The sequence below is a fragment of the Electrona antarctica genome, assembly GCF_951216825.1.
Source record: "Electrona antarctica genome assembly, chromosome: 5".
NCBI classification, from domain to species: domain Eukaryota; kingdom Metazoa; phylum Chordata; class Actinopteri; order Myctophiformes; family Myctophidae; genus Electrona; species Electrona antarctica.
Window position 1 is genome coordinate 25,108,214 of NC_136810.1, and position 25,639 is coordinate 25,133,852.

Genomic DNA, 25,639 nt, shown 5'->3' on the forward strand with positions numbered 1-25,639 from the left:
TGGGTGGGGTGGGGTGGGGTGGGGTGGGGTGCAGTCGGGGCAGAGATAAAGTGGGGAAGGTATAATTGCACAGGCAGTGTCAAGGTAGGGGTGTGTTAAGATGGGACGGGTGGAAGTGGAGAAATTAGGGAAGGGGCGTGGTGTTTAGAAATGTAAAGTAATTGTAATAATACTCATAGTAAATATCAATGATAGATTCATTCATTTGTGCTATTGTACATTATTCGACCCCTATTGTATAATTGTTTACGATACGTACTAACATTTTTTGTGAGTTTGTAAATCACTGAGTTTAAGAATATTGAAACTTTCTGAACATCTTTGAAAATGTGAAACTTTTTGAAACTCTTTAAAAATGTTTTCAAAAACAGGCCGCCATGTTTAATGTGGCTAGTGTTCTCAGGCTATCCTAATCATGTGTGTGTTGTTGATTATGTTATAACCGTTACAGTACTTGCATACTGTTGTTACACAACATGTACAAGGAAGACACACAAAACTACATATAGGGGGGAAAAAAAGGGAAAAAAAAGGTTCTCACCTGGCTGATATCTGAGGGTGTAACCAGTGAGGCGTCCATTGCGGTCATGAGGAGCCCCCCACTCCAAGGTTAGAGAGTCCAGACTGGGGTCCTTGATTCTCAGGAAAGATGGAACGCCAGGGACTGAAGAAAAAGAAAATCAACAAACCATAACTATTCCCTTCATGGGTGTTACGTGCCACGTAGTGTAGGTTGTGTAGTTGCTCTGTATTCCTCCCCTGTCTCTCCTTCCCTCCACTCTCTCATTCTCTGCAGGTTTGAAGTCCCCAGTCACTCATCTGTCAATCAGCCTGTTACCTGACTCCTCCCTCATCCAATCACCACCACCACCTGCTGCCTATAAAAGGCTGAGTCCCACCTGGGCTCACTCTCTCAACCAGTACACCTCAGTTGTTTGTTTGTAGCCCTGTCACTGCTGCATCATTTTTGTCTCCTCTTGTGTCCCTGAGCAAACCTTATCTGTTTAGTTTAATGTTCTACTACTAATGTAAATTCTATGCTATATGCCCTGCCTTGGGACAGGTAAGACAGAGGCCTCTATACATAGGCACCACGTAGGTAGAACCTTGTTAAGCACACTAGGTAAGGGGTGTTTGCCACCACATGTATTTTGAACTACGTTTTGGTTAGAGTAGTTAGGTAGGCAGGCTTTTGTTTTACTAATTGTCTAGGTAGTTAGTTAGTCTGTCTTTTGTTTCCCTAGCTGCTCCTTTTGTTATTTTGGCAACACCCGTGTCCCCTGGCAGTGGCTTAATTGTTTTTGCTTTGTTATATGCTTTATGCATATACACTTGACCACCTGTAAATATACCTCAGAGTAAAAAAGCACATCACCTTTGGTGACAGTAACCCTGTGTTGACTCCGTTTATTTGCACCTCCAATGCTTGATATCCCTTGTTTCTTAAACATTGTTGTGAAACCCTAGCCTCTAGACACGTCATGGCTATTTTGTCTAGGGGTTTCGTAACAAGTTGGGGGCTCGTCCGGGATCATTGAGCATTGGGGGGGGGGCAAATAAGTTGACTTGTGTTGTCAGTTTAAGTTTCCCAAGTTTCAAGTTTCAAGTTTTCAAGTTTTCAAATTTTCTTGCACTATGGCTTCAGGCTTTGATTTGGACCAGTTTGTGTTAAATCCTTCCCTGAAGGCTTTTGAATTGTTTCGCAAAGAAGATCTGATTTTGGTGGCCAAACATTTTGACATAACTGTCAAAACTGGGTCCCGTAAAGGGGAAATTAAGTCAGTAGTGTTTGGTGGGTTAGTGGACAGGGGTGTCTTGGGTTCTCCGGAGGTGGGGATGGATGGTGCAGCCCCTCCTGAAACATTGGAGACGGGGGGGTCACCACCGGCCTCGCCGAAGGGGGGCCCCATGGCTTTCTCTCCGACCCTAACAGGGTCCCTGGATGGCGCTAAGCTAAAGTTGCGTTTGGCCCGCCTCGACAGAGAGCGGGAGGAGAAAAGGGAGAGGGAACGTGCAGAAGTTGCAGAAAGAGCTCAGAAAGCTGAGCATAAACAGCAGCTTGCAATCCGCAGGCTGGAATTGGAATTCCAGCTAGAGACAGCCATCAGGCTGCGTAAGTTGGAACTGGAGTCCTCTCCCCATACTGTGGCACCGTCCACCTCCTCTGCCTTCGTTCCGCCATCCACTGCGGTGGCCCCTGCCTCTACTACTGCCACTCACGGTACGCCAGCCTCGTCCACTACCTCCACCACACTATCTGGTAAATCAGACCTGTTTAAACACATAGAGCTGCCTCCCTTTCGGGAATCAGAAGTAGATGCTTTCTTTCATACCTTTGAGCGCCTTGCGACTGTACTTAAGTGGCCAAAAGAGAACTGGTCCACCCTGCTGCAGTGTAAGTTAACTGGTAAAGCACAGCATGTACTTGCGTCCTTGCCTCTTGCTGATAGTCTTGACTACGATGTATGTAAAACTGCTGTACTCCGTGCCTACGAGCGCGTGCCCGAAGCCTACAGGCAACAGTTTAGAAACAACAGGAAAGGTCCCACTGAGACTTTTGTTGAGTTTGCCAGGGAGAAGGGAGAAATGTTTGATAAATGGTGTGTTGCTAGCAAGGCCAGTGATTTTGCATCAGTGCGTGAGTTAATTCTGTTGGAGGAGTTTAAGAAAGGTGTCCCAGAGCGCTGTGTCAGGTATCTGAATGAAAGGAAGGTTTCTTCACTCAGCGAGGGCGCAGTGCTTGCTGATGAGTATGTGCTAACCCATACGGACGTATTTGTGCCACCCTGTGATCAGAGTTCTGTGTCTGATGTGTGTCCAGTCGACAACACCTCACCTGGAGTCTCTAAAGACAAAAGGGAGTGCTATTACTGCCATAAAAAAGGCCATGTCATGGCTGACTGTTTGATATTGAAACGAAAACCTCAATTGGGCCCTGATCGTTCTCAGAGTTAGTTTTGGATTTGTGATGTTGCAGGTCAGCAGTCTAAGGAGCATTGGTTGCTCTTGTTGTGATCAGAACAGGGTGTCAATTCGGCCAATTGACTGTGTTTCAACCCTGCTTTCTTTTTTTGTGTTGACTGCGTGCCTGTAGGGTGTTGAAATGGTTAATTTTGGTTTGCTCAGTGTTTGGAGACTTTTTTTTGTTTGTTTTGGTTTGGTTAGAGAGCATATGATTTAACAAACCTTAGTGTAAGTTTGTTCTTTGTGGTGGGCGTGTTACGTGCCACGTAGTGTAGGTTGTGTAGTTGCTCTGTATTCCTCCCCTGTCTCTCCTTCCCTCCACTCTCTCATTCTCTGCAGGTTTGAAGTCCCCAGTCACTCATCTGTCAATCAGCCTGTTACCTGACTCCTCCCTCATCCAATCACCACCACCACCTGCTGCCTATAAAAGGCTGAGTCCCACCTGGGCTCACTCTCTCAACCAGTACACCTCAGTTGTTTGTTTGTAGCCCTGTCACTGCTGCATCATTTTTGTCTCCTCTTGTGTCCCTGAGCAAACCTTATCTGTTTAGTTTAATGTTCTACTACTAATGTAAATTCTATGCTATATGCCCTGCCTTGGGACAGGTAAGACAGAGGCCTCTATACATAGGCACCACGTAGGTAGAACCTTGTTAAGCACACTAGGTAAGGGGTGTTTGCCACCACATGTATTTTGAACTACGTTTTGGTTAGAGTAGTTAGGTAGGCAGGCTTTTGTTTTACTAATTGTCTAGGTAGTTAGTTAGTCTGTCTTTTGTTTCCCTAGCTGCTCCTTTTGTTATTTTGGCAACACCCGTGTCCCCTGGCAGTGGCTTAATTGTTTTTGCTTTGTTATATGCTTTATGCATATACACTTGACCACCTGTAAATATACCTCAGAGTAAAAAAGCACATCACCTTTGGTGACAGTAACCCTGTGTTGACTCCGTTTATTTGCACCTCCAATGCTTGATATCCCTTGTTTCTTAAACATTGTTGTGAAACCCTAGCCTCTAGACACGTCATGGCTATTTTGTCTAGGGGTTTCGTAACAATGGGCCATTGAGTTATTATTACTTAATACCATTGACTAATGACTAGTCATAAAAAAAGTTCTGAACATCAGACACGAGAAATTATAGGTGAAAGAAGGAAAGAAAGCAAGGCAAGAAACAAAGAAGAAGGAAACTGAAATGGTGCTAGTTTTATGAGCCTCCGCTCAGTGACCTCATTTCCTGTCAGTACAAAAGTGGCCGCATGGTGAATTTCTTACAACAGCCCAGTGTTGTTTTTGGCAGCAAATTTTGATTTTAGTTTTAGTCTCTTGAATAGTTTTAAATGATTAGTCTCTAATCATTTAGTTTTAGTTACATTTTAGTCACCTGGAATGTTTTAGTGTTAGTCTAGTTTTAGTTGACTAAATGTCATAAGATTTTAGTCGACTAAATCTACAGTTGATTTAGTCTAAATTGTATTTTGGTGGGCCTTGATTCCGTCGTAATACACTTTCTGAAAATAGTATGTTTCAGCATGCAACCAAGTGGACCATGACTTATACTGGATCTCTTGTCCACTAGTCCCTTCTTAACATTTTAGTCTAGTTTTTATTTGTTGACGAAGTCTTAGTCACCATAGCTTAGTTTTCATTTAGTTTATTCGATAGTCTTAGTTTTAGTCGACAAAATCAACACTGCAACAGCCCAAATGATTGAGACAGAGATACTTGTCTTCCATTGGGTTACCTCCTTCGGGGGTCTCAAACTGCTGGTTGGAGCAGGGGGGGCCCTCGCCCTTGCCGTTGAACACCCTGACGTTGAAGGAGTAGAGGCTGAAGGGATGCAGGCCGGGCAGCATGCCGTGGCTGTGGTTCCCGCTGAAGGTCAGGATCTGCTTCTCGGCGTGGTGGGGGTTGTGCTTGTGGAGGCTCTGCTCCCTCCAGTAGTACACCTGCAGGGTAGACACACGTTTCGACATTTACAGTCAGTAGCACATCACTGCATCACAGCTTGAGTGAGCCCAGTGCGAGGCAAGTAGAAGAGTATCCTTTGATGAGAACATGTTGGTTTTCTGCACTGAGACGTGTTATTCTGCTGTGTGTGTGTGTGTGTGTGTGTGTGTGTGTGTGTGTGTGTGTGTGTGTGTGTGTGTGTGACCTTTATTTTCCTATATTTATTCTTTTTTATGCCCTTTTCATGCATTGTGGCTCAGAATGTGTGAATGTGGGAAGTGAGGACGCTGGCGTTGACTGTTGCCGCTTCACCTCCCAATGTATGAATGAATTGTAAAGCGCTTTGAGCACTTGGAAAGCGCTATAAAATGCAAATCATTATTGAAAATATGTTTTGTATGCCTTACTTACCATATGGTCTCTGTAGGGTGGAAATACCATATGTCCACACCTGTTACTTTTCTGGATTCAAATGTTAAAACAGCTAAAGTAGCAGATGTACGACAACAAGCTCAAAACGCGCCGCTTCGTGCCTTGTTTGGAGATTGCGGATCTGATACTTATTTATGCTTTTGTGTGAAGCTGTAGTATGATCAAGCAGGGCGTTAATTTGTGAAAAAACACTAAAAGTTAAAATATGGAGATAAGAGGTTTCTGTCCAACAGCAACAATGTACAAGTACAGTAAAGCCCTTTGAATTGCCTAAGGTCAAGTTATGCTTAGAGCGACAAATGCCTTATGACGATGTGTTTCACAACGTTCTGTCGGTTTTGAGCAATCATATGTCAGTCAAGTGAACGCAGCCGCGTGCTTTGTGTAACGGAGCTTACTTCACCTTCCCGTCCAATCGGAGTACGCAAAATGAAGGCGCCTGCGACCATTCTTTTTTTCTAGATGCACGCAAAAGGCCCTCTGAGAACGCACCCTCATCCACGGCACATTACTTCATTTTAGAAGGTTTCGAGAGTTATGCTTTGAACACTTTCAAAGCGTTAATTGACCACAGGGCAGGCACAGAACAGTGTTTACTTGACCCCAAAAGCCCAGTGCGTGTGTGAATTATTGTGTACCGTACCCGGGTTACACTTCAAAAGATGTTTGGGAGTACGGTTCATGTGCTCTCGGTATGCGGTTCACATCAGGTGTGAATCACATCATGCCACAGCATGTTGAATTAGCCCATGTATACGGTGGATCAAACATGTTGTACTATACAGTATGTGATTGTGTTGTACAGTACCTTGTATCCCTTGAGGCGTCCTCGCACTGTCTTGGGGGGAACAGAGTCCCAGTGCACCTCTGCCAGGCTGCTGTTTAACACTCTGACCAGGACATTCTGAGGAGCTGCTACTGGTACTGGAACACACACACCAAGACACACAACTTATTCAACTTACCTTAAGTCAAGTTAACTTTACACTATGTTAGATCTTTCCCTTATGCCTAATCTTATTAGGCATGTTTTAATATTCTGAAAAACATTTTAAAATAGTGAAAATAGCCGATCTACAAGCTCAATGTACATCAGCTATTTGAAATTTAAAATGTTTTTCAAAATAGTAAAAAATGCATTAAAGGTTTAGGCATAAGGCATGAGATGACAGACAAGTCAAGCCATCGTACAGCCCTCAGTCTGTTGTAATTATAGATGAAACATTTTAAAAAGTAAAGGAACAGCTGTCACAACACGTCGCAATGCGACGGACACCTTCTGAGCTTGTTGACTGGCTATTTTCAGAAATCGTCGTACAGTGAAAGTATATAGGCATTAATTGTGCAAGGGGGAGGAGGAATTCACCAAAATACCAGATCTACAAGCTCTAAACATGTCACGTTTGCAATGTGTAGATCGGCTATTTTTGGTGAAGAGATTTGGTGTAGACAGAAAAGTATTGATGTCCGTTTCACTAAGAATTGACCGTACGAGTCCCTCTGAGGGCCCAGTGTCACTCACAGTCCTCTCCAGAGTGGCCGTGGGCGACGGCAGGCTCGGGACCGGCCCCGTAGTCGTTCACAGCTTGCACTTTGAGCTCATAGGTGCTAAACGTGGGAGTTCCCACCACCATGAACTTGGAGACGTTAGCCACGGTCTCTGACGTCCAATCCCTGTCCCCACCCTTCTGCCTCCACATCACGTTGTAGCGCAGGCCCGGACCGTTGGCCTGCGTGCCTGTCAGTGGCTGAAAATTAAGAGTTATACAGACAAGTTTTAAATGCTGAAAGTACCTGTGTTATATAATAATTTGGCAGAAGCCCAATGAGCGAGCGCGCACTCACGCACGCACGCACGCACGCACGCACGCACGCACGCACGCACGCACGCACACACACGTTCCATGATCAAGGCTGTGATGCCCTGTGAAGTCCAACCTGTCAAACTCACTCAAGCTCACATTGAACTACAGTATCAATATCTGAAGTTGTTCATTCCTGAACTGCTACTGTATATTTATAATTAAATGTAGTTTCATTGTATAATGCAATGCAGTAAGCCATGTCCAGAGAGATCATTAGCATAATAAAGAGATGTGAAAATGAAAGGGATCCAAGGGGAACCAGAGTGAAATAAAATAATGTCTTATTTCGAGTAACAAAGACACTGTTTATTAAATCTTCTTATTCCCTGGACAGCAACAACAAGAGCTGTGACAAAACCCATTGGCCATACAATACATTGTTTTCTTACCTTCCATGAAATTAGAAGGTTGTCATGTTCTGTTCCATGTCCCTCTACACCTGAAGGGTTCTCATCTGGAGCTGTAAGACATTAGCACAACAAAACATCACAGTCTCAAATGGGCTATTGTGAGAAGGGAATAATAATTAGGAAAAAGCATTAGTTTCTCAGATTAATCTATGGCTGTAACATGCCACTTGGACACAGGCCGGGGTCTGATCAGCATTGGTGGATCGGGTGCATGTTGCAAGACCCGAAACATTCAATGATTCCAGATTACAACACTGATGATGTGTCCAAGTTTGTGCATCAGTAGATGCACAGCTGGATGCCTTTCATCTTAAAATATCCACATCTGAAAAACTGATGCTATGCCTGGCTGGTAGACGACATACCATATGGCTTTTTGAGGTCTGAGCCATCTGTGCTATTCAAATGTAAACTCTTGTCGACAAGAGGCTCAAAGCAAGGTGCAAAACAACCTGAGTTAATAATGTTCCCAATATTCATAAATCGGGTCTTAATGCAATGGAACGTTCTGGGCAGCAGCTGCTTTTTAATTATTTTTTTTCACAGCATGAAAACATCTTGTATGTATATATAAATTCCTATGGGTCAGCGACTGTATGCAACAGGCTCCTTCCTACCTGCTGCTTTGGTCTTGTACAACCTGGAAGGAAAGCTGGCTTGACTGAGACCCACGGCGTTGACAGCCAGGACCCGGAAGGTGTAGTGAACGTAGGGGGAGAGCTTCAGGTGCGTGGTGGTTTTGGTTCCAGGGACTTCGCTCAGATTGTGCCAGTGACCACGGTGGTGTAGCGAGTCCTCATACTGGACAATGAATTCTGGGTAAAAATGAATACAAAATGAATTACAAAGGGGCTAATGTCCAAAACTGTTACTTTTCAGGATTACAATAACAAGAATAGTAGCAGAACGACAAGCTCAAGTTTCGAGCGTGCAGATCTGCTACTTTTGTGTGACGCTGTACGACACCTCATATACACAGGCAAGGGGCGAGTGGTCCGACGGTGATATGGAGCGTCATTCAGATTCAGTTTCAAGTACACAGTTGATCCTTACTTACTTAACTTTGTTTTCAAATATGATGCTTCACATGGTCCCCTTGCAGCAAAAGATATGATTATTTAAGGCCAGGCAATTTTCACTCTGATGGCGGTTATTTGCAGAATATATTATTTTCCCTCTATAGGCACAAGTTTGTGTTGCATTCTCCCAACAGCTCTCAGAGCTCTGAAGACTGAATGTTGACCTTATCCCCAAATTACATTTCTGGATGTTCCAGCAGAATGCCCTGCAGTCCCTGTAGCCTGAACCAATCAAATAACCAATAAATAGTAGCGTGTAGATGTCAACCAATAAAAGTGTTTGAGGCCACGAAACCTTGCTCAAATAGAGACTCTGCGAGTGAATATAGGAGGGGTGGACGACGTCGCTGCACACTTGCGGTACGTCAGAACAGACACACACACACACACACACACACACACACGTCACACACACACACACACACACACACACACACACACGCGCGCGCGCGCACATACTTTGTATGGGGCTGTTGTGCTCGTCTCCAGGGGTCCAGGTGAGCTGAACACTCCTGTCTCTCTGGTCGGTGAGCTCCAGGTCAGTAGGAGGGTCTGGATGCTCTGCAGAACACACAGTAATCACATGAACCTCTGAACCGCACTCATGTTCACAAGGAACTCACACTGGACTCGGGGGATGCATATTCATCATGCCAACCATGCCACAGATGGAGAAAATCAGGAAATGGAAACTGGTTTTGTTCCTTTGTGTGTCAACAACAAGGACTGAGCTACTAAAAGTAAGTAGGTCGGAGGGGCTTATTGTCCATATCAGCCGAGAACGCAGGAGTCTATCCCCGTAACAATGCACTAGACCCCTAGCTGGGAGATGGATAATGGATTGATCACACCCTGCTACTCATACTCTGAGTATGAGTCCACTACTGGCCTTAAACTACGCTATGTTGGTGCAGTAAAGTAAATACTTCAGTCATTTCTCATTTCAACTTCTTTATATAAATTCCATTAGGCAATATAATCATATCAGTTGAGATGATACACAGACTGCGTACGGTGCGTATAAAAGATAAATAAAGAAACTGGTGCACAAATCAGCGTATCATCCATAATAACCCTGCATGAAATAGTCTCACAGTAGACAGGCTAAATTGATGCTCATGTTTTGGAGTTGTAATGATAAAGTGGATTGCATGCTCGGCATAAACGAGCAGCGTGGAAATGTGCTTTTGTAAAGATCCCCATTGGAGATGGCAGTTTTATAACATTCACAAAGACGGCAGAAATTAATTAATTCCTAAAGTTGTTTAAAGTTTAATGTGCTGTTTCACATGCAGAACATGTTCAGCCTATTCCGAAACGTGGAAGAAGTGAGAAATCGTGATGAAATCAATATTATGAAAACAGTCCTGCAAGACAAAACAAATAAGAAAAAAGAAAAAAAAAAAAAAAGAAGAAAAAAGTAAAGGAAAACAAACTGGATAGTGGAAATTCAAATTGACAAAATAGCCAGTGCATATCTGTCAGTTAAAATGCTGGTGATGCCGGTATCACAGACAAACACATATCTGTCAGTTAAAATGCTGGTGATGCCGGTATCACAGACAAACACATATCTGTCAGTTAAAATGCTGGTGATGCCGGTATCACAGACAAACACATATCTGTCAGTTCAAATGCTGGTGATGCCGGTATCACAGATAAACACATATATGTCAGTTCAAATGCTGGTGATGCCGGTATCACAGACAAACACATATATGTCAGTTCAAATGCTGGTGATGCCGGTATCACAGACAAACACAAAAGGCCATCGGGCCACAGCATGCTTGTACATCCACCACGTTCCACAAACAACACAGGCCCAGAGGGTGAAGCGGATCTGGATGCTCAGGTGACATGGATGCCACTTTACCGTAGACAACAGCTGGCGTCGGAGTGGCCTCTGCCAGGTGAGGTAGAAGGGTGAGAGTGAAGTAGGGAATTTAGTGCTTGGTTACTCAGCCGGAGACAACAAGGTGAGATGATCTAGTTTGCTGATGGGGCAATGATTCAATATTTATGCTGTGTAGATATTTAGCCTGTCACTCAGCCTGAATTTTCATTTCGTTTCACTTATCGCCAGAAGAACATATTTTTGAATGGCCGTGGCTTGCGATTCAGGGTCTGGAGCCAGGCTAGTAGATACTGTATAAGCTAAAAAGAAAACACCAGCAAACGACCAGACCTGTAAAGCACTGGGACACTCCAAGCTAGAAACCTTCAGGAGCTGAAAGGTATTCTGTTTAGTGAACCAAGCACTGGACAAAGTCACATGGGGGGAAACACCTAAGGGGGAGAAAGGTTAGAGGTCGAAGAGTTTGTGAGTCTGTTTTCGGAAGTAAAGCTGTTGTTTTTCACAGAGAGACTGGTGGTACATACCGACCACGGTGAGGTGTGCACTGGCTGAGTCGTGGTCCAGGGTGGTGTTCATGATGCAGGTGTAGACACCCTCGTCACCCTCCGTCACATCCATGATGGTGAGGCTGTCGGAGTCTACGATGAACCTACCAACCAGCACAAGCAACAAGTTCAGATGGAAGATGATCTGTTTTTTATCCGGATGGTCCTATTGACCAATTCACACTGCGGCCATTTTGAGTTAACCACATGAACCCTATTCTGGGAATGTCATAATTGCCGAACAATGGGCAGAAATAGCAGGTTTGCAATGTGTCGCAACATTATTTTCGACATTTGGCATAATGTCTAGACTACTAGGGGAAAAAGGAGGGGGCAAGTACAGACCCCTGAATGACCCTGGTCAACGAAGTACGAAGGGTGGTTAAATAGATAATACCACTTCATTCTGAATTATACTTGGTTATACGAAGGTCGATCAGCTATTGTCACAAAATGTTGGCCTATTCTTGGCAGATTCTCTCCTATAATGGCATGAATACCAGAATAGCGACAACAAGGTTTTAATGTGGTTAAGAGTTCTCTGTTCTAAGGTGTGAGCGTCAACACCAACCTCTCATCATCCGGCAGCTCTCCGTCGTCTTTGAGCCACGTCATGGTAGGGATGAGCGAGGCGTCGTGTTTCACTTTGCACTCAAACATCACTGAGCGGCTCCTCTGCACCATGCGGTACTCTGGCTGCTTCAGGATGCGAGTGGGCTCTGGTGCCAGTGGGTGAGGAAGTGGTTAGGCACAGTTCTCTCTAATGCTGTGTTCACAACTTCACACTGGCAGCTACAAAGATACAATCTACCATCCATTTTCAATGGAAGCGAGGGAAATGAAGATGTATACAAACGTGCACAAGATGTGCACATGCATGCTCTACAGTGGGGGGCCACTGTAGAGCATGCATGTGCACATCTTGTTACCGGGGCGGATTCCAAATCACTGAATGCTCCTTTAAGATACATCCGACATTTGTTGCTGCTACAAAAGCTACAACAGCTACAAAGCTACAAATAATTTGAGCTGGCTTCAACTTCAGATACAAAGCTGCAAAGAGACAGATATGCTGTGTAGCTTTGTATCTTTTCTATCTGGCAGTGTGAACGCAGCATTAGATTGCATTACTGTACGGTATACTGGATGTAAAACAGTGGTTATCAAGCTTTTTTAAATTTCATAACCCCATAAGTCCATAACTTTCAGAGTTACAGACCTGTAAGGGTGCATTTGGAACCCCCTCAGGGAACCGTGAGGGTCCCTGGACCCCACTTTGATAAACACTGCTCTGAGTTATGCATTTATGTCCGTTATTCCGTTTAATAAATGCTAAATTACCTCTAGTGAACAATGCAAGGCAATACATTTATTTTACGGATGAATCGAGTGCAAAATTGAAAGTTCACTGAAAAGCACTCAACTCATACAATATGTTATTATTAACAGTCAAGCAACTGAATTGAGCGAAATAATATCTCCTTTTTCCTGACATACAGGAACGTAGAAAACGTTCCATTTTGTCAACTTAGGTACTCAAGGCAATGTATCCGAGTTTCCCTGACAAATGGGAGATCACGGAGGTCCCCATAGGAATGAATGGACTAAACCGATTTACTGACATCACACAGGGCTTAGTGGAAACTAGGCCTTAATTAATATTTCGTGGTACGGCCGTGTCGTTGCAGAACGCATACCGGTAACTGATTCTCAAGCCAAAAATCGAATAATCTGTTATTTTCAGTGTGAGCGACACCTGTTTGAATTGGGCTTTAGTGACATCAAACAGTATAGAATTCCTTTTTCTTGCGAAAGCCCTTGGGCTTACTTGCACAGAGGATGTGTCTTTATCGACTAATAAAGGCATTTAAACCACATCCTTGGCTCGGTGTGACTGTAGTTAAGCCTAAAGGGCTCCACCTACTTCGATAGTCTACTAATTTGACTTCATGAGCACCTCACCTCTATTAGCCAGGCTACCTCAAGCCTGGTTTATACTACTGAAAATAGCACTTCTGCCATTTTCTTCACAGAACACTGTTGTACGACTAAGGGAATTTAATCCATTACAATCACCTGTGTCTACTGTGAGCAGTGCACTGCATTGTTTCTTTTTTACTCCTATTCTTTTGATTACTATATTCTACACAGCATGCAGTATAGTATGAAGCACAGTATGGTGGCATATATTGCTATATGCCGGTTCTCAACATTTTCAGGCCGTAACCTCCCAAAATAATCATATTTGAACAGGGGACCCCCTACCCTGACAAGCACTTGGAATTATAGGAGTTGAGGCATAATCGCATTACATTTTGTTTGACTCGGTTCCACAGATAAATATTTTGAAAATAGCCAACCTATACAAGCTTGTAGATTGGCTATTTTCCCACTTTTTGCCTCTCTCCTATATTATTTGACAATTTGGCCAATGTTATATTGTTACATTTGAAAACTGAAATGGGGCATTCTGCATAATGAGTACTTTTCCTTTTGGTACTATAAGCACATTTTGAATTCTGGACTTTTACTTGTATTTCTATATTGCAGTCTTGATACTTTTACTTACAGTACTTTTTCCACCCCTCATTTATATTTTCTCCCGTCGGCTCACATCTCTCACCTTTGACTTCCAGATAGACGTGGTTCTCATAGATCCCCAGGATGTTTCTGGCCACACAGGTGTATTTTCCGCTGTTGTGAGCCTGGGCCCCGTGGATCTCTATGGTACCGTTGTCATGCATGATGTATGGGTCTCCGTCCAGTGTGCTGGAACTGTCCTTGAACCTGAGAAAGACCAGGACTGGGACTTATTTTAACCCGTTAAGGCCTGCGGCCGATTCTATAAACTATATACACTTTTAACTATATCCACACTTTTTTAAGCTTGTATATCTGCTAATGCAAAATAGCGAGCAATGTCAGTTTAACAGCCACACCAGGCAGGCAGGCAGATTTCACTCACTCATTCACTCACTCACTCACTCACTCACTCACTCACACACTCACACACTCACACACACACTCACACACTCACACACACACACACACACACACACACACACACACACACACACACACACACACACACACACACACACACACACACACACACACACTTTCTGACTCTTCCCTGTTCTACGTTCATGAACCCACCAGGTGATTTTCGGGATGGGCGAGCCGAAGGAATAGCAGTCCAGCAAGGCGCGGCTGTTTCTGATCACCTGGTACACCTTGTTATTTGGCGTCAGCACCCTGGGTGACTCGGCTGAAACAAACCACACCACCACAAATCATTAGCACACATGTTTCATTATTATAATAGCACAGTAAAACTGTCAGTGTTAATTTAAAGGGGATTGAGAAGCTAAGCTGATTTTGTTTGTTTGTTTCGCTGCAGTGATAGTTATCAAATTAATAACAGATGTGTTCGATTTAGGTGTTCCAATGTACAAGCATTGACAACAGTATTGCCAAAGCTTGCACACCTATATCTACAGTAACACACCAGTTATTATTGCTGCGTTGCTGCGTTTCTTACATCACAGTTATAGAATACTATAAGTTCAGTCTGCAATGTTTTAACCTGTACAGGAAAACAAACAACATAATTGACCTTTAATTCTGGGAGTGTACAAATGGAACACAATGGGCCTCTAAGCCAGGGGTTCTCAATGTTTTTGTCTGGGGACCCCCAAAAATGCTTTGGCCATGTCTCGTGACCCCCGCCCCACCACCAATACAAATTGACCGCTACGATAACCTTAATAATAGAGAACATACATCATAAATAAATACTGAAACCATAAGGAAAGTTTATGCATGCACTATGTGTACTATGTAAACTCTAAATTTCCATTTTCCAGCCATTCAGTTGCAAAAAAATATATATTTGTTTTTTTGCAACTGAAACAACTTTTATGTTATTTGGGTCCCCCCAAAATAATTTCGGGACCCCCGAGGGGTCGCGACCCCCAGGTTGAGAACCCCTGCTCTAAGCGTCCATTACGTTTGTACACTCTCTGACTTACAAATCTATATAACCATGAGGATTTTAGCGTGGAAGCACCACAGAATCAATGTAAATGGAATGTTAAGATGCGGACGGCGTGCAGAGTGAAAAAACAGGAACTTACAGAGAACGTTGACGAAGGCGTTGGCCAGGAGGTAGCCATACTCGTTGGAGACGTTGCACTGGTAAACAGCGCTGGATCCGGTCTGAACCTCGGTGAAGATAATGGTGTCGTCCTCCACCTTCCTGCTCGGATCCACGGGGGAGTCTGTCGATAGGAGTACAGTACTGCTTTTATAATGGTATGAAATGTAATCCCTACATATGGTAGGCTAAGTGCATAGTAGCAACAGGGGCATTGGTAAACTAAGCATCAGAAAAGGAACTGGGTTACAGAAATAAACAAATCAACCTGGAGATTTTACGCATATGGATATGAAGCATCAACTGGTTTAAAAGTACTAATTTATCCAAAGAAAGAGTAAAACTTTTTTGGTCTCCAAACAGTCGTTCAAAATTCAAATCAAATGTAACTCAATATCATAAACGACACAGAGTCACGTACCTGACACAATCGCTGGGGTGCTTTGTTTATTAGATTAATAATGATGAGAAATCCAATACAAAAAATAACACCGTGACCCAGGTGTAGTGAGAGTGACGTCAGGACTTGATAATGAGAACCCTTAGAGTGGCTGGGGGAGCGACAGGGACACTTTCCACCCCTCTCTCACAGACTATTATGCCTTCATGGGGTAACCACACAAGAGCATCCACATCAGGACCATTTATTTCTACAGGCAGTCACACTTCTGAACTCCAAGAGAACTCCAAGAATTAATTTAGATTCACGGATACACATTTTTGCACTATTTATTTTTATTTTATTTCTGAATTTTCGCCGTCTTTTATGAGAAACAAATTTAACTTTTTCTGATGCTGGTTGCAGATGAGAAGAACATGACAAATAAAATTCAACCAACAAATATCTAATAATAATCTGTGGTTGTGTCTACAGATTTGTCTGCAGAATAAACCACACGTGTGTTCTTTGGAGGAACAGCAAACAGGACAGATCGTAGAGGAGGTCACATTATTTTAGTTCAGGTTAACATTTCTAATCCGGGCAGAGGAAAGGGAACTTTCACTGTCCCTCAGCAACTTGACGACTCCAAACCCCAGTAGAGCTCGTTAGCAGTAAACAGTGGGAGAATGTGGTTATAATTGGCACCTCATTGACATGATTATACACTATATAGCTTTATGAATTTTAATCTGCATGGCACTAGAAAATAATTACTGTATCTGACTTCACATAATGAAATGTCTGCACTTGAGGGATGTTGGGGAAACATTTGTATTAAAGCTGAAAGCTGTAACTTTTACATCCAACCCAGGATTCTAACTCACTCAGTGAGTGGACAGGGTAGACATTGTGCTTACAGTATGAGCTTTAGAGTGTACCACAATACTTTACAGTAATAATAGCCATTCTTTAGGTCTGTGCTTCTCAAGCATTTTCAGGTCGAGGACATGTACTGCATGTCTTTGGCCGTAGAACCCCATCTAAAGATATTGTGTGCCAGAGAGACCCCCGTAAGAGTTTTTTTTTTAAATATATATATTTCAAAAATTGCCTACAAACTTGTAAATCACCAATAATGCACATACTCTCAATGGGGACACCGTTCATGAACCAGCCGACGTTTGGCTTGGGCGTGCCGCTGGCCCGGCAGGTCAGCACACTGGTCTCTCTGGGTGCCAGCACCAGGTTCTTAGGAGGGCCACTAATCCAGTACGGGGCAGCTGAAAACAGAAGAGAACACAGTACTTCATCACTGTGTGCACAGTATGCTGCGCGAGAGAGAGAGAGAGAGAGAGAGAGAGAGAGAGAGAGAGAGAGAGAGAGAGAGAGAAAGAGAGAGACACCCGGGCCCCACTTTGAGAACCACTGGTTCCACTGGTCTATGGAGAGACAGAAAGTTCATAGGTCAGTTCAACTTTGCCACTGCTGCAGGGCAGCTAGACAGAGTTGCAGCCAGCCAGTGGATGTGGAGTGTTCTAGACAGACAGAGTTGCAGCCAGCCAGTGGATGTGGAGTGTTCTAGACAGACAGAGTTGCAGCCAGCCAGTGGATGTGGAGTGTTCTAGACAGACAGAGTTGCAGCCAGCCAGTGGATGTGGAGTGTTCTAGACAGACAGAGTTGCAGCCAGCCAGTGGATGTGGAGTGTTCTAGACAGAAAGAGTTGCAGCCAGCCAGTGGATGTGGAGTGTTCTAGACAGAAAGAGTTGCAGCCAGCCAGTGGATGTGGAGTGTTCTAGACAGAAAGAGTTGCAGCCAGCCAGTGGATGTGGAGTGTTCTAGACAGACAGAGTTGCAGCCAGCCAGTGGATGTGGAGTGTTCTAGACAGACAGAGTTGCAGCCAGCCAGTGGATGTGGAGTGTTCTAGACAGAAAGAGTTGCAGCCAGCCAGTGGATGTGGAGTGTTCTAGACAGACAGAGTTGCAGCCAGCCAGTGGATGTGGAGTGTTCTAGACAGAAAGAGTTGCAGCCAGCCAGTGGATGTGGAGTGTTCTAGACAGAAAGGGTGACATGGAGCAGATGGTGGTGATTGTTTTCAGACTGACCGTTGACCGAGACGTGGATGGTGTGGTGGGCAGAGTTCAGGCGGTTCCGCGCCGTGCAGCGGTAGTCTCCGGCGTCCGACTCCGACACGTCCACGATGCGCAGGGTCTTCTGGTAGTGCAGGAAGGAGGTGCGCTTAGCCGGCAGGTCACCGCTCACCTTGGACCAGGAGATCTCTGGAGTGGGCCTGCATGCATGGGGTTGTAACGGAGTGAGAGGGAATTCTTTTTTTTAAAGTGTGTGAAAATGGTAGAGTGGTAGACAGAGATGAAACAGCGTCCACTGAAATATATTGAGTTGTTGCTGGCTGGGGATTTCATCCCGGGGGGGGGGGGGGGGGGGATTTAAAAGGACGGCGGTCTCACTTACAGCCCCTCTGCGATGCACTCCATCTCCAGAACCTGGCCCCTCAGAACCGTCTTTGAGCTGGAGTGCCCGAGTGGGGACAGGAATGACGGACCCCTCTCTTCCGCTGGTCCATCTACAAACACACAGACACACACACACACACACACACACACACACACACACACACACACACAGACACAAGCACGCGCACGAGGGCACGCATGCATGCAGACACACACATACACAGTCACTAGTTAAAACTACGACATCTACCGTGCAAGCACTATCAATAACCAGTCCCATAGCATATAGAGCTAAAAGCCAGATCCAGGACCTTGACGCTCAAAGAGTAACCTCACTTGCTCTGGTGGTCACTGATATTCTGCTATTTTACGATTATCATGAACCCTCCAATCCTTTTCAAAGCACTGTGGTGGTTTATGTGCTTTAAATCAATTGCCCTCGGGATGTCAGAGGCTCAACTGAATTTAAACACACCGACCGAGAACAGAAATGTGAGGACACACATACCAGTACTGTAGAGTAGACCATGTAGTAGTCGTGTACAGAATGGTGATACATAATCTGTTTTTTTAACAGATAAACTACAGTGTTAAGTGTAATATAATGCTAATGCCTGTTGATGCCTGTAATTAAACCTTTGAATGGAATATAATGCGTAATCTATACTCCGTAGTCTGACGGCGTCGCTTGCTGACAATCGTAACCGTCCTGCAACGGAGTATAAATTAAACAAAATGGTTGACTGGAGTCCATAAGGGCTCTATATTAGGGTTTTTTTTGTTTTCTGTTATTGCGGGGAAAGCTTTCACTGAAAATAGCCGACCGGCAAGCTCACAACGCGTTGCAACGCTGCTTTGTTCCTGCGAAAGCCTTCTCCACAATGCAGAGACGGATGCTGGGGTTTAAGTGGTTGAGTGTGATTTTCTGTAGAGTACATTCACGTACCTTTAGGCAAACAAAGGACAAAAGAAAGAACGTGATGTTCTTACAAATACAAACAATGAGAAAATGAGCTGAAGAGGGAGAGACGGAAAGGTTAAAAAAAAGTCAGAGTGATCATTAGGGGATTAAATGTTGTGTAAGGACAAGTTAAAAGGAAAAGAGAACAGAGTGTTTCAGTTCTGACCATATTATGATGACAGGTGAAAAACAAATTAACCCATTATTAAGATGGTTTTCTGAAAAACCTTCGTTGCTATATCAGTGGTTCTCAAACATTTTCATGTCAAGGACCCCCAAAATCATTTGTATTTAGCCGTGGACCCCCCATCTGAAAGCAAATATTTTAGTTTTAAAATGTTTGCTTTAAAAATATATATTCAAAGATTTGCATAATGTTCACGATTAAAAAAAAAGAATAGGTCATATATGATGTTCAATATGATGTTCAATATGATCTTGTATATCTGCTATTTTTGAATAGATAGTATAAAAGTAAGTATAAAATATTGGTTAAAGTAGTTAATATGAATGACACAAAATTAATGCTTTCCTGGAATGGGATAAAGAGGAGCTTTTTCATCTAGGGATAATGATTATTTTTTTATGTCAAATGAGAATGTGATTTCTTTCTGTATCAATTCATTTTCTATCCAGCACAGATGAAGTGTTGTAAAGAAAGAGTTTGTTCTTAGCAATCAGCCCGGTTCAATTAAAGAGGTCCTGTGTCCTGATTGGCCACAAAACGGCCTGGCCAATCAGCAGCAGCTATCCCGCCTCTAGCTGCTGCTGATTGGCCAGGCCGTTTTGTGGCCGGGCGTCAAGTTTGCCTGAGAGTTCCCAGATGGGAGCAGGAGGGGGGAACCCAGTGTACTCTCTGCTGCCCCATCTGGCGGAGTCAGGTTACCTGTGTGCACCCTACGGCTTAATTTAAATTAAAAGGTCAGTTTAAAAACAGCAACAACCAAACCACCATGCAATGGTCAATGAAGAGTGTGGTTAGCAACAAGGGGTTTTATTGGATAGGAGAGAATCAGTATGGGGTTAAGGAACTACTAAAGGGCGCTTGAGTTTAAGGGTTAATGTTAGTGGTCGACGACTAGTATTTGGTGCTCTAGGGAGGGGCAAACACTAGGGGGTGCCAAAACTCACCACTAAAAAAATCTGTGTCATTGTAATAATCTGCCATTGTCTCATTGATTGCATCCACTGTAACACAACAACAAATTAAACATGGCACAAGTTTAAATCATCAAGTGAAGCAACAAGGTGATTATGACAACTTAAAAAATGAGATACATGAAAATCAAATGAGCAAAGAATAAAATTAATCACTTCAATAAATCATACAGTAAGATAAGAAATCATCTTCATGTCTGCTCTAATGAATGTGGCGGGGGGCACTGAATGAGTTGAGTCTTTGTTGTTAACAGAGAGCAATGCAGAAAACGCCTCCCTCACAAAGGCTATACAGTGAAGGGCTGCCTCCTAGATAAGGCCTGAAGCCATGACTTCAACAATGTGTCTTTTCAGTGGGTTGAAAACTACATGGCGTCTCCAAGGAGGAGGACAGAGATAGGAAACACTGTTTCCCTCCTACGCACCTTCAGAGCATCGGACGTATAAGTCTCTCTCTCTCTTTCTCTCTCTCTCTCTCTCTCTCTCTCTCTCTCTCTCTCTCTCTCTCTCCTTTGCATGAAGAGTGTGTGTCTCTCACAGGCACACTCGCTCCCTCAAGTTCAAATTAATGCGTTACTCAAAACACACACGCACACACACACACACACACACACACACACACACACACACACACACACACACACACACACACACACACACACACACACACACACACACACACACACACACACACACACACACACACACACACACACACACACACACACACACACACACACACAACTCACGGTTGGGGACCCTAACAGTGATGGGCTGTTTCTGCTGGATGGTCTGTGTGTGTGGGAAGCGGGCGTAGCAGATGTAGTCGCTCCTGGAGTCTTCCTTCACCACGTTGGAGAAGTACAGGTCTCCGTTCAGTCCCTGGGACACCCTGCTGCTCTGAGGCAGCCTCTGGAAATCTGAAACACACACATTATTTACAGGTCTCCGTTCAGTCCCTGGGACACCCTGCTGCTCTGAGGCAGCCTCTGGAAGTCTGAAACACACACATTATATACAGGTCTCCGTTCAGTCCCTGGGACACCCTGCTGCTCTGAGGCAGCCTCTGGAAATCTGAAACACACACATTATATACAGGTCTCCGTTCAGTCCCTGGGACACCCTGCTGCTCTGAGGCAGCCTCTGGAAATCTGAAACACACACATTATTTACAGGTCTCCGTTCAGTCCCTGGGACACCCTGCTGCTCTGAGGCAGCCTCTGGAAATCTGAAACACACACATTATTTACAGGTCTCCGTTCAGTCCCTGGGACACCCTGCTGCTCTGAGGCAGCCTCTGGAAATCTGAAACACACACATTATTTACAGGTCTCCGTTCAGTCCCTGGGACACCCTGCTGCTCTGAGGCAGCCTCTGGAAATCTGAAACACACACATTATTTACAGGTCTCCGTTCAGTCCCTGGGACACCCTGCTGCTCTGAGGCAGCCTCTGGAAATCTGAAACACACACATTATATACAGGTCTCCGTTCAGTCCCTGGGACACCCTGCTGCTCTGAGGCAGCCTCTGGAAATCTGAAACACACACATTATATACAGGTCTCCGTTCAGTCCCTGGGACACCCTGCTGCTCTGAGGCAGCCTCTGGAAATCTGAAACACACACATTATATACAGGTCTCCGTTCAGTCCCTGGGACACCCTGCTGCTCTGAGGCAGCCTCTGGAAATCTGAAACACACACATTATTTAGAAGACAGTGCTTCTCAAACCTTTTTCGTGCCAAGGAGGACCCTCAAATTGATGCGTTTGGCCGTGGACCCCCCATTTGAAAATGTTTTGTGCCAGCGAGGGACCCTCCAGAAGAGGAGATTTATGTAAACAAAATTATTTTTTAACATTTCTCTAAAAATTGCAGATTGCTTGTAGATCTGCTGTTTTTTGAATAGCCAACGTATAAATCGATTAAGTGGTTAAAATGATTGTAATGCTGCAGTAAGTACGACACATTGACTACTTTTGCTGAGGACCCCCTGGAGCATCCCCAAGGACCCCTGGAGGTCCCCAAGGACCCCTGGAGGTCCCCGGACGACCACTTTGAGAACCACCGAATTAGGAGCCGACTAGCATCCCTCAAACTAGGGTATGGAAGAGTAGACCACCTCACACAAACTGCATGTATTAAATGTACTAGTTACATGTAACAAACTCTACCACACAAATTGGTTAAAATAATTGTATTGTTATTATATTATAGAATGTCACTTTTGGCAACACGGTTTGTTAACACACTTGGCGCCACACAGCATAATTACCCATTGAACGCCAAACCCGCGGTGCCACGGGTTATAAGCTTTATATCATCGACCGGCAGAAGCCAAACATACATCTAGTGCTGCCCAGGTTGCTATCGTCCCTCCCGGCACAAGACGGAATGTGTGCTCATCCAATAGGAATCCACTTACGGTGATTTCTTCTCTGCCTGTTTTCTCTGAAGAATACTCCAAAGTGAGTCTTTTTGTTAAATCCGTCCGGCGTTCAGATGTGAATAGTGATTTTTTATCGCATCGCGGCCGACATATTACCGTTTCTGGCGAAACATAAACAACATCGCCAGCTGCTAAGACTACGATGTGCTTTCGGTTTCGTCTCTGTGAAGCGTGTGACACACACGGAAGCGGGGCTCATATACATTGATGTGAATCATGGCACTGAAGTACCTAGACATGAACACTAGATGGCGGCTCTCAAAGTGTTAAAGCCCCATGGAGCGATGCTTAGCCATAAACCGAACAATGGGAATTACTGTAGCACAAAACTAAACCTACAATGCACATTTTCTGCAAGAATTGGGATCACCAAGAACCTCACAGGATGAAACGTTTAAAAGAGCTTACTGTTGTCCATCCAGAATATGATGGGAGGGGGCAGGCCAGCAGGGGGGCTGCATGGAAGCACCAGGGGCAGACCCTCCCTCACCACGAACGGCTCATTTCTCTCCTTTGACCACAAGGGCGACCCTGGACAGGTTGGAGAAGAACAAGGGACTCAACATGAGATGTGAGTGGCAAATGCAGTGTGGCTGACAGTGACATGACCGAGATGAGGTGAAATGGAAGGGATGTAGCCTGGATATTCTGTACACAGGCGGGGGAACACGAAGGGTAATGCTTTAAATAGACAATATAGGACCGAATGATGTCTAAAGTCTAAACAACCAGTGATCACATGAATGGATTATTTATGACTGGTTCAGTGGTTTATTGTTTTCAACATGTTGTCTTTGCTCTATAACTCATTCATGTTTTTAACTCCTTTTAATTGCACTTGATTCTAAGGTGTTTTATTTTTATTTTTAACAAATCTCATTATTGATTTTTGCACATAGCCTACAACAAAAACAGTATTGCGACAAGTGAAAAATGAAAGTGCACCAATGGGCGCCTGTTTGTTTCAACCTTGTACAGCACTTTGGTCTATGTGCTACAGTATATAAATAAAGTAAATAAATCAATAAATTTGCTTTGAGGTCAGAATAGTCCTCCTGACGTCATAGAGTAGCCTACGAGTACCATGATGAAGGATAGTGCACTACAGGTATATTGAATAATGAGGGGCAAAAACGTACTGGACTGTCGTATGATGATATCGTTGGAAACAGCAGTCCCGTGTTCATTCCTAGCAGTGCACTGGTAGACCCCCTCGTAGTTCTCAGCCTTCTCTCCACTGATGTCTATGACTAACGTCCCAGAGCGTTGCCTCATGGTGACCTTAGGCTCCTCGTCGATGTCAAAGTGGGTTCCATTTCGGGTCCAGGAGAAGCTGCAAAAGCAGAGGAGTCAAGAGTTTTTTTTTAATCTTTGGCAACACCCCAGATGTTGTTGTGGTTGATGAAGAGTCCAGGGAAGTGTCTGTATCCAAGATAGCCTCCATCTTTGACCCTGTATACAGGAAGACTTTATGTCCAAGGTCATTAAATACCAACCAGTCCACTCCTACAAATTTGTTTTCATATTTGGCAGCCCTCTAACAACCGGTTTGTGGATATTAAGCCTTAACTAGGCCCTAGGACAGAACATACCCACAGACTGGCTGCTAGAGGGTTTCAACAACTTGGGATGCCCAAAAAGCAGGCGAAGAGTCTGGAAAAGTATTGTGCAGTCTGCTATAATTGGCAGCTGCCATACTGTATATTGCAGACACTGCTACTTATACCCATACAGTACTGAGTGATATGCTTATTGTATAATAAAGACATAATGCCATCATACTTTTGTGAATGTAACCTTATGGCACATTTAATATCTGTGTCCTTGCATGCCATCCTTTATATGGACACAAATCAATTGTTGTTGTTGTTGGTGTGTGTGTGTGTGTGTGTGTGTGTGTGTGTGTGTGTGTGTGTGTGTGTGTGTGTGTGTGTGTGTGTGTGTGTGTGTGTGTGTGTGTGTGTGTGCGCCTGTGTGCGCGAGCGTGCGTGCCGTGTGAGCACATGAACATGCACATTTGTGTTGTAATTGAGTGTGTGTATGTGTGTGTGGTGCGTGTGACCGTTGAGTCACACACGGTGGTATTATGGCAAAACAACACAGTGCATGTGTGTGTGTGTGTGTGTGTGTGTGTGTGTGTTCACATGCAGCCTCCCTTTATTTACCTGGGATGAGGTTTCCCCTTTGCCTCACAGTGGATGACAATGTTCTCCCGCGGGTCGATGATGTAATCCTTGGGGGACTGGTGAGTTATGGTGGGCGGCTGCGGCACTGGTAGCGATCAGAGAGCAGGGGGAGATTCAATCACGACCTTTACTGCATAACTAAGCTCTTTCCTATCGCTATATCGACCACACACACACACACACACACACAAGGCAGTCGCTGGTAGCAATCACATGCACACTTACTATACTAGATTTAATCAGGCTGCTGCGTTTGCTGACAACGACACAGCGCTCTCACAGCTCAATAAAAAATGCATGCAAGAGCTCCCAGGTATTTAACTTCATAATAACAGTTCCATGTTTGATGTCTTTTTGGCGTCAATGGGAAGCGATAACTAATGGACTACAAAACAACTGATGAGATAAAGGCAGTGGTGGAAAAAGTACTCACATTCTTTTACTTAAGTAAAAGTATCAATACTGTCTGCAATGTAGAAGTACTTTGTTACAAGTAAAAGTCTATTCTAAATTTACTTTAGATACTTTAGATACTTTAGATACAAAAGTATTGGCATCAAAATGTACTTAAAGTACCAAAAGTAATTATGCAGAATGTCTAATTTCAAGTTTTCAAATGTGTCGCATCGCGATGCATTGTAAGCTTGTAGATCGGCTATTTTCGAATGGTCAAAATGTATATAGGGCTGAAGTGGTTACTATATGTTTTGTAATAATAATCCAAATCTAAATCTACAAAGTAACTAGTAATTAAAGTTTGCAAATAAATGTAGCAGA

At 44.1% G+C, this 25,639-nt stretch overlaps 1 protein-coding gene across 2 annotated transcripts in view; it reads right to left on the reverse strand.

The window, feature by feature from the left end:
• Positions 1-25,639, reverse strand: part of LOC306923624 (neuronal cell adhesion molecule-like) — a 111,588-nt gene that overhangs the window by 12,185 nt on the left and 73,764 nt on the right. For both annotated transcript variants that reach the window (XM_079501822.1, XM_079501823.1), the window contains exons 4-23: positions 24,842-24,947; positions 23,816-24,009; positions 23,085-23,207; positions 20,978-21,148; positions 20,202-20,258; positions 18,108-18,219; positions 17,741-17,925; positions 16,782-16,916; positions 15,235-15,378; positions 14,255-14,366; positions 13,722-13,885; positions 11,670-11,817; positions 11,078-11,202; positions 9,158-9,259; positions 8,237-8,434; positions 7,599-7,669; positions 6,867-7,092; positions 6,153-6,268; positions 4,707-4,911; positions 542-664 (exon numbers count right to left, since the gene is read on the reverse strand). In XM_079501822.1, coding sequence (XP_079357948.1) covers positions 542-664; positions 4,707-4,911; positions 6,153-6,268; positions 6,867-7,092; positions 7,599-7,669; positions 8,237-8,434; positions 9,158-9,259; positions 11,078-11,202; positions 11,670-11,817; positions 13,722-13,885; positions 14,255-14,366; positions 15,235-15,378; positions 16,782-16,916; positions 17,741-17,925; positions 18,108-18,219; positions 20,202-20,258; positions 20,978-21,148; positions 23,085-23,207; positions 23,816-24,009; positions 24,842-24,947 — 2,817 coding nt within the window. The remainder of the gene's footprint in view (positions 1-541; positions 665-4,706; positions 4,912-6,152; positions 6,269-6,866; positions 7,093-7,598; positions 7,670-8,236; positions 8,435-9,157; positions 9,260-11,077; positions 11,203-11,669; positions 11,818-13,721; positions 13,886-14,254; positions 14,367-15,234; positions 15,379-16,781; positions 16,917-17,740; positions 17,926-18,107; positions 18,220-20,201; positions 20,259-20,977; positions 21,149-23,084; positions 23,208-23,815; positions 24,010-24,841; positions 24,948-25,639) is intronic.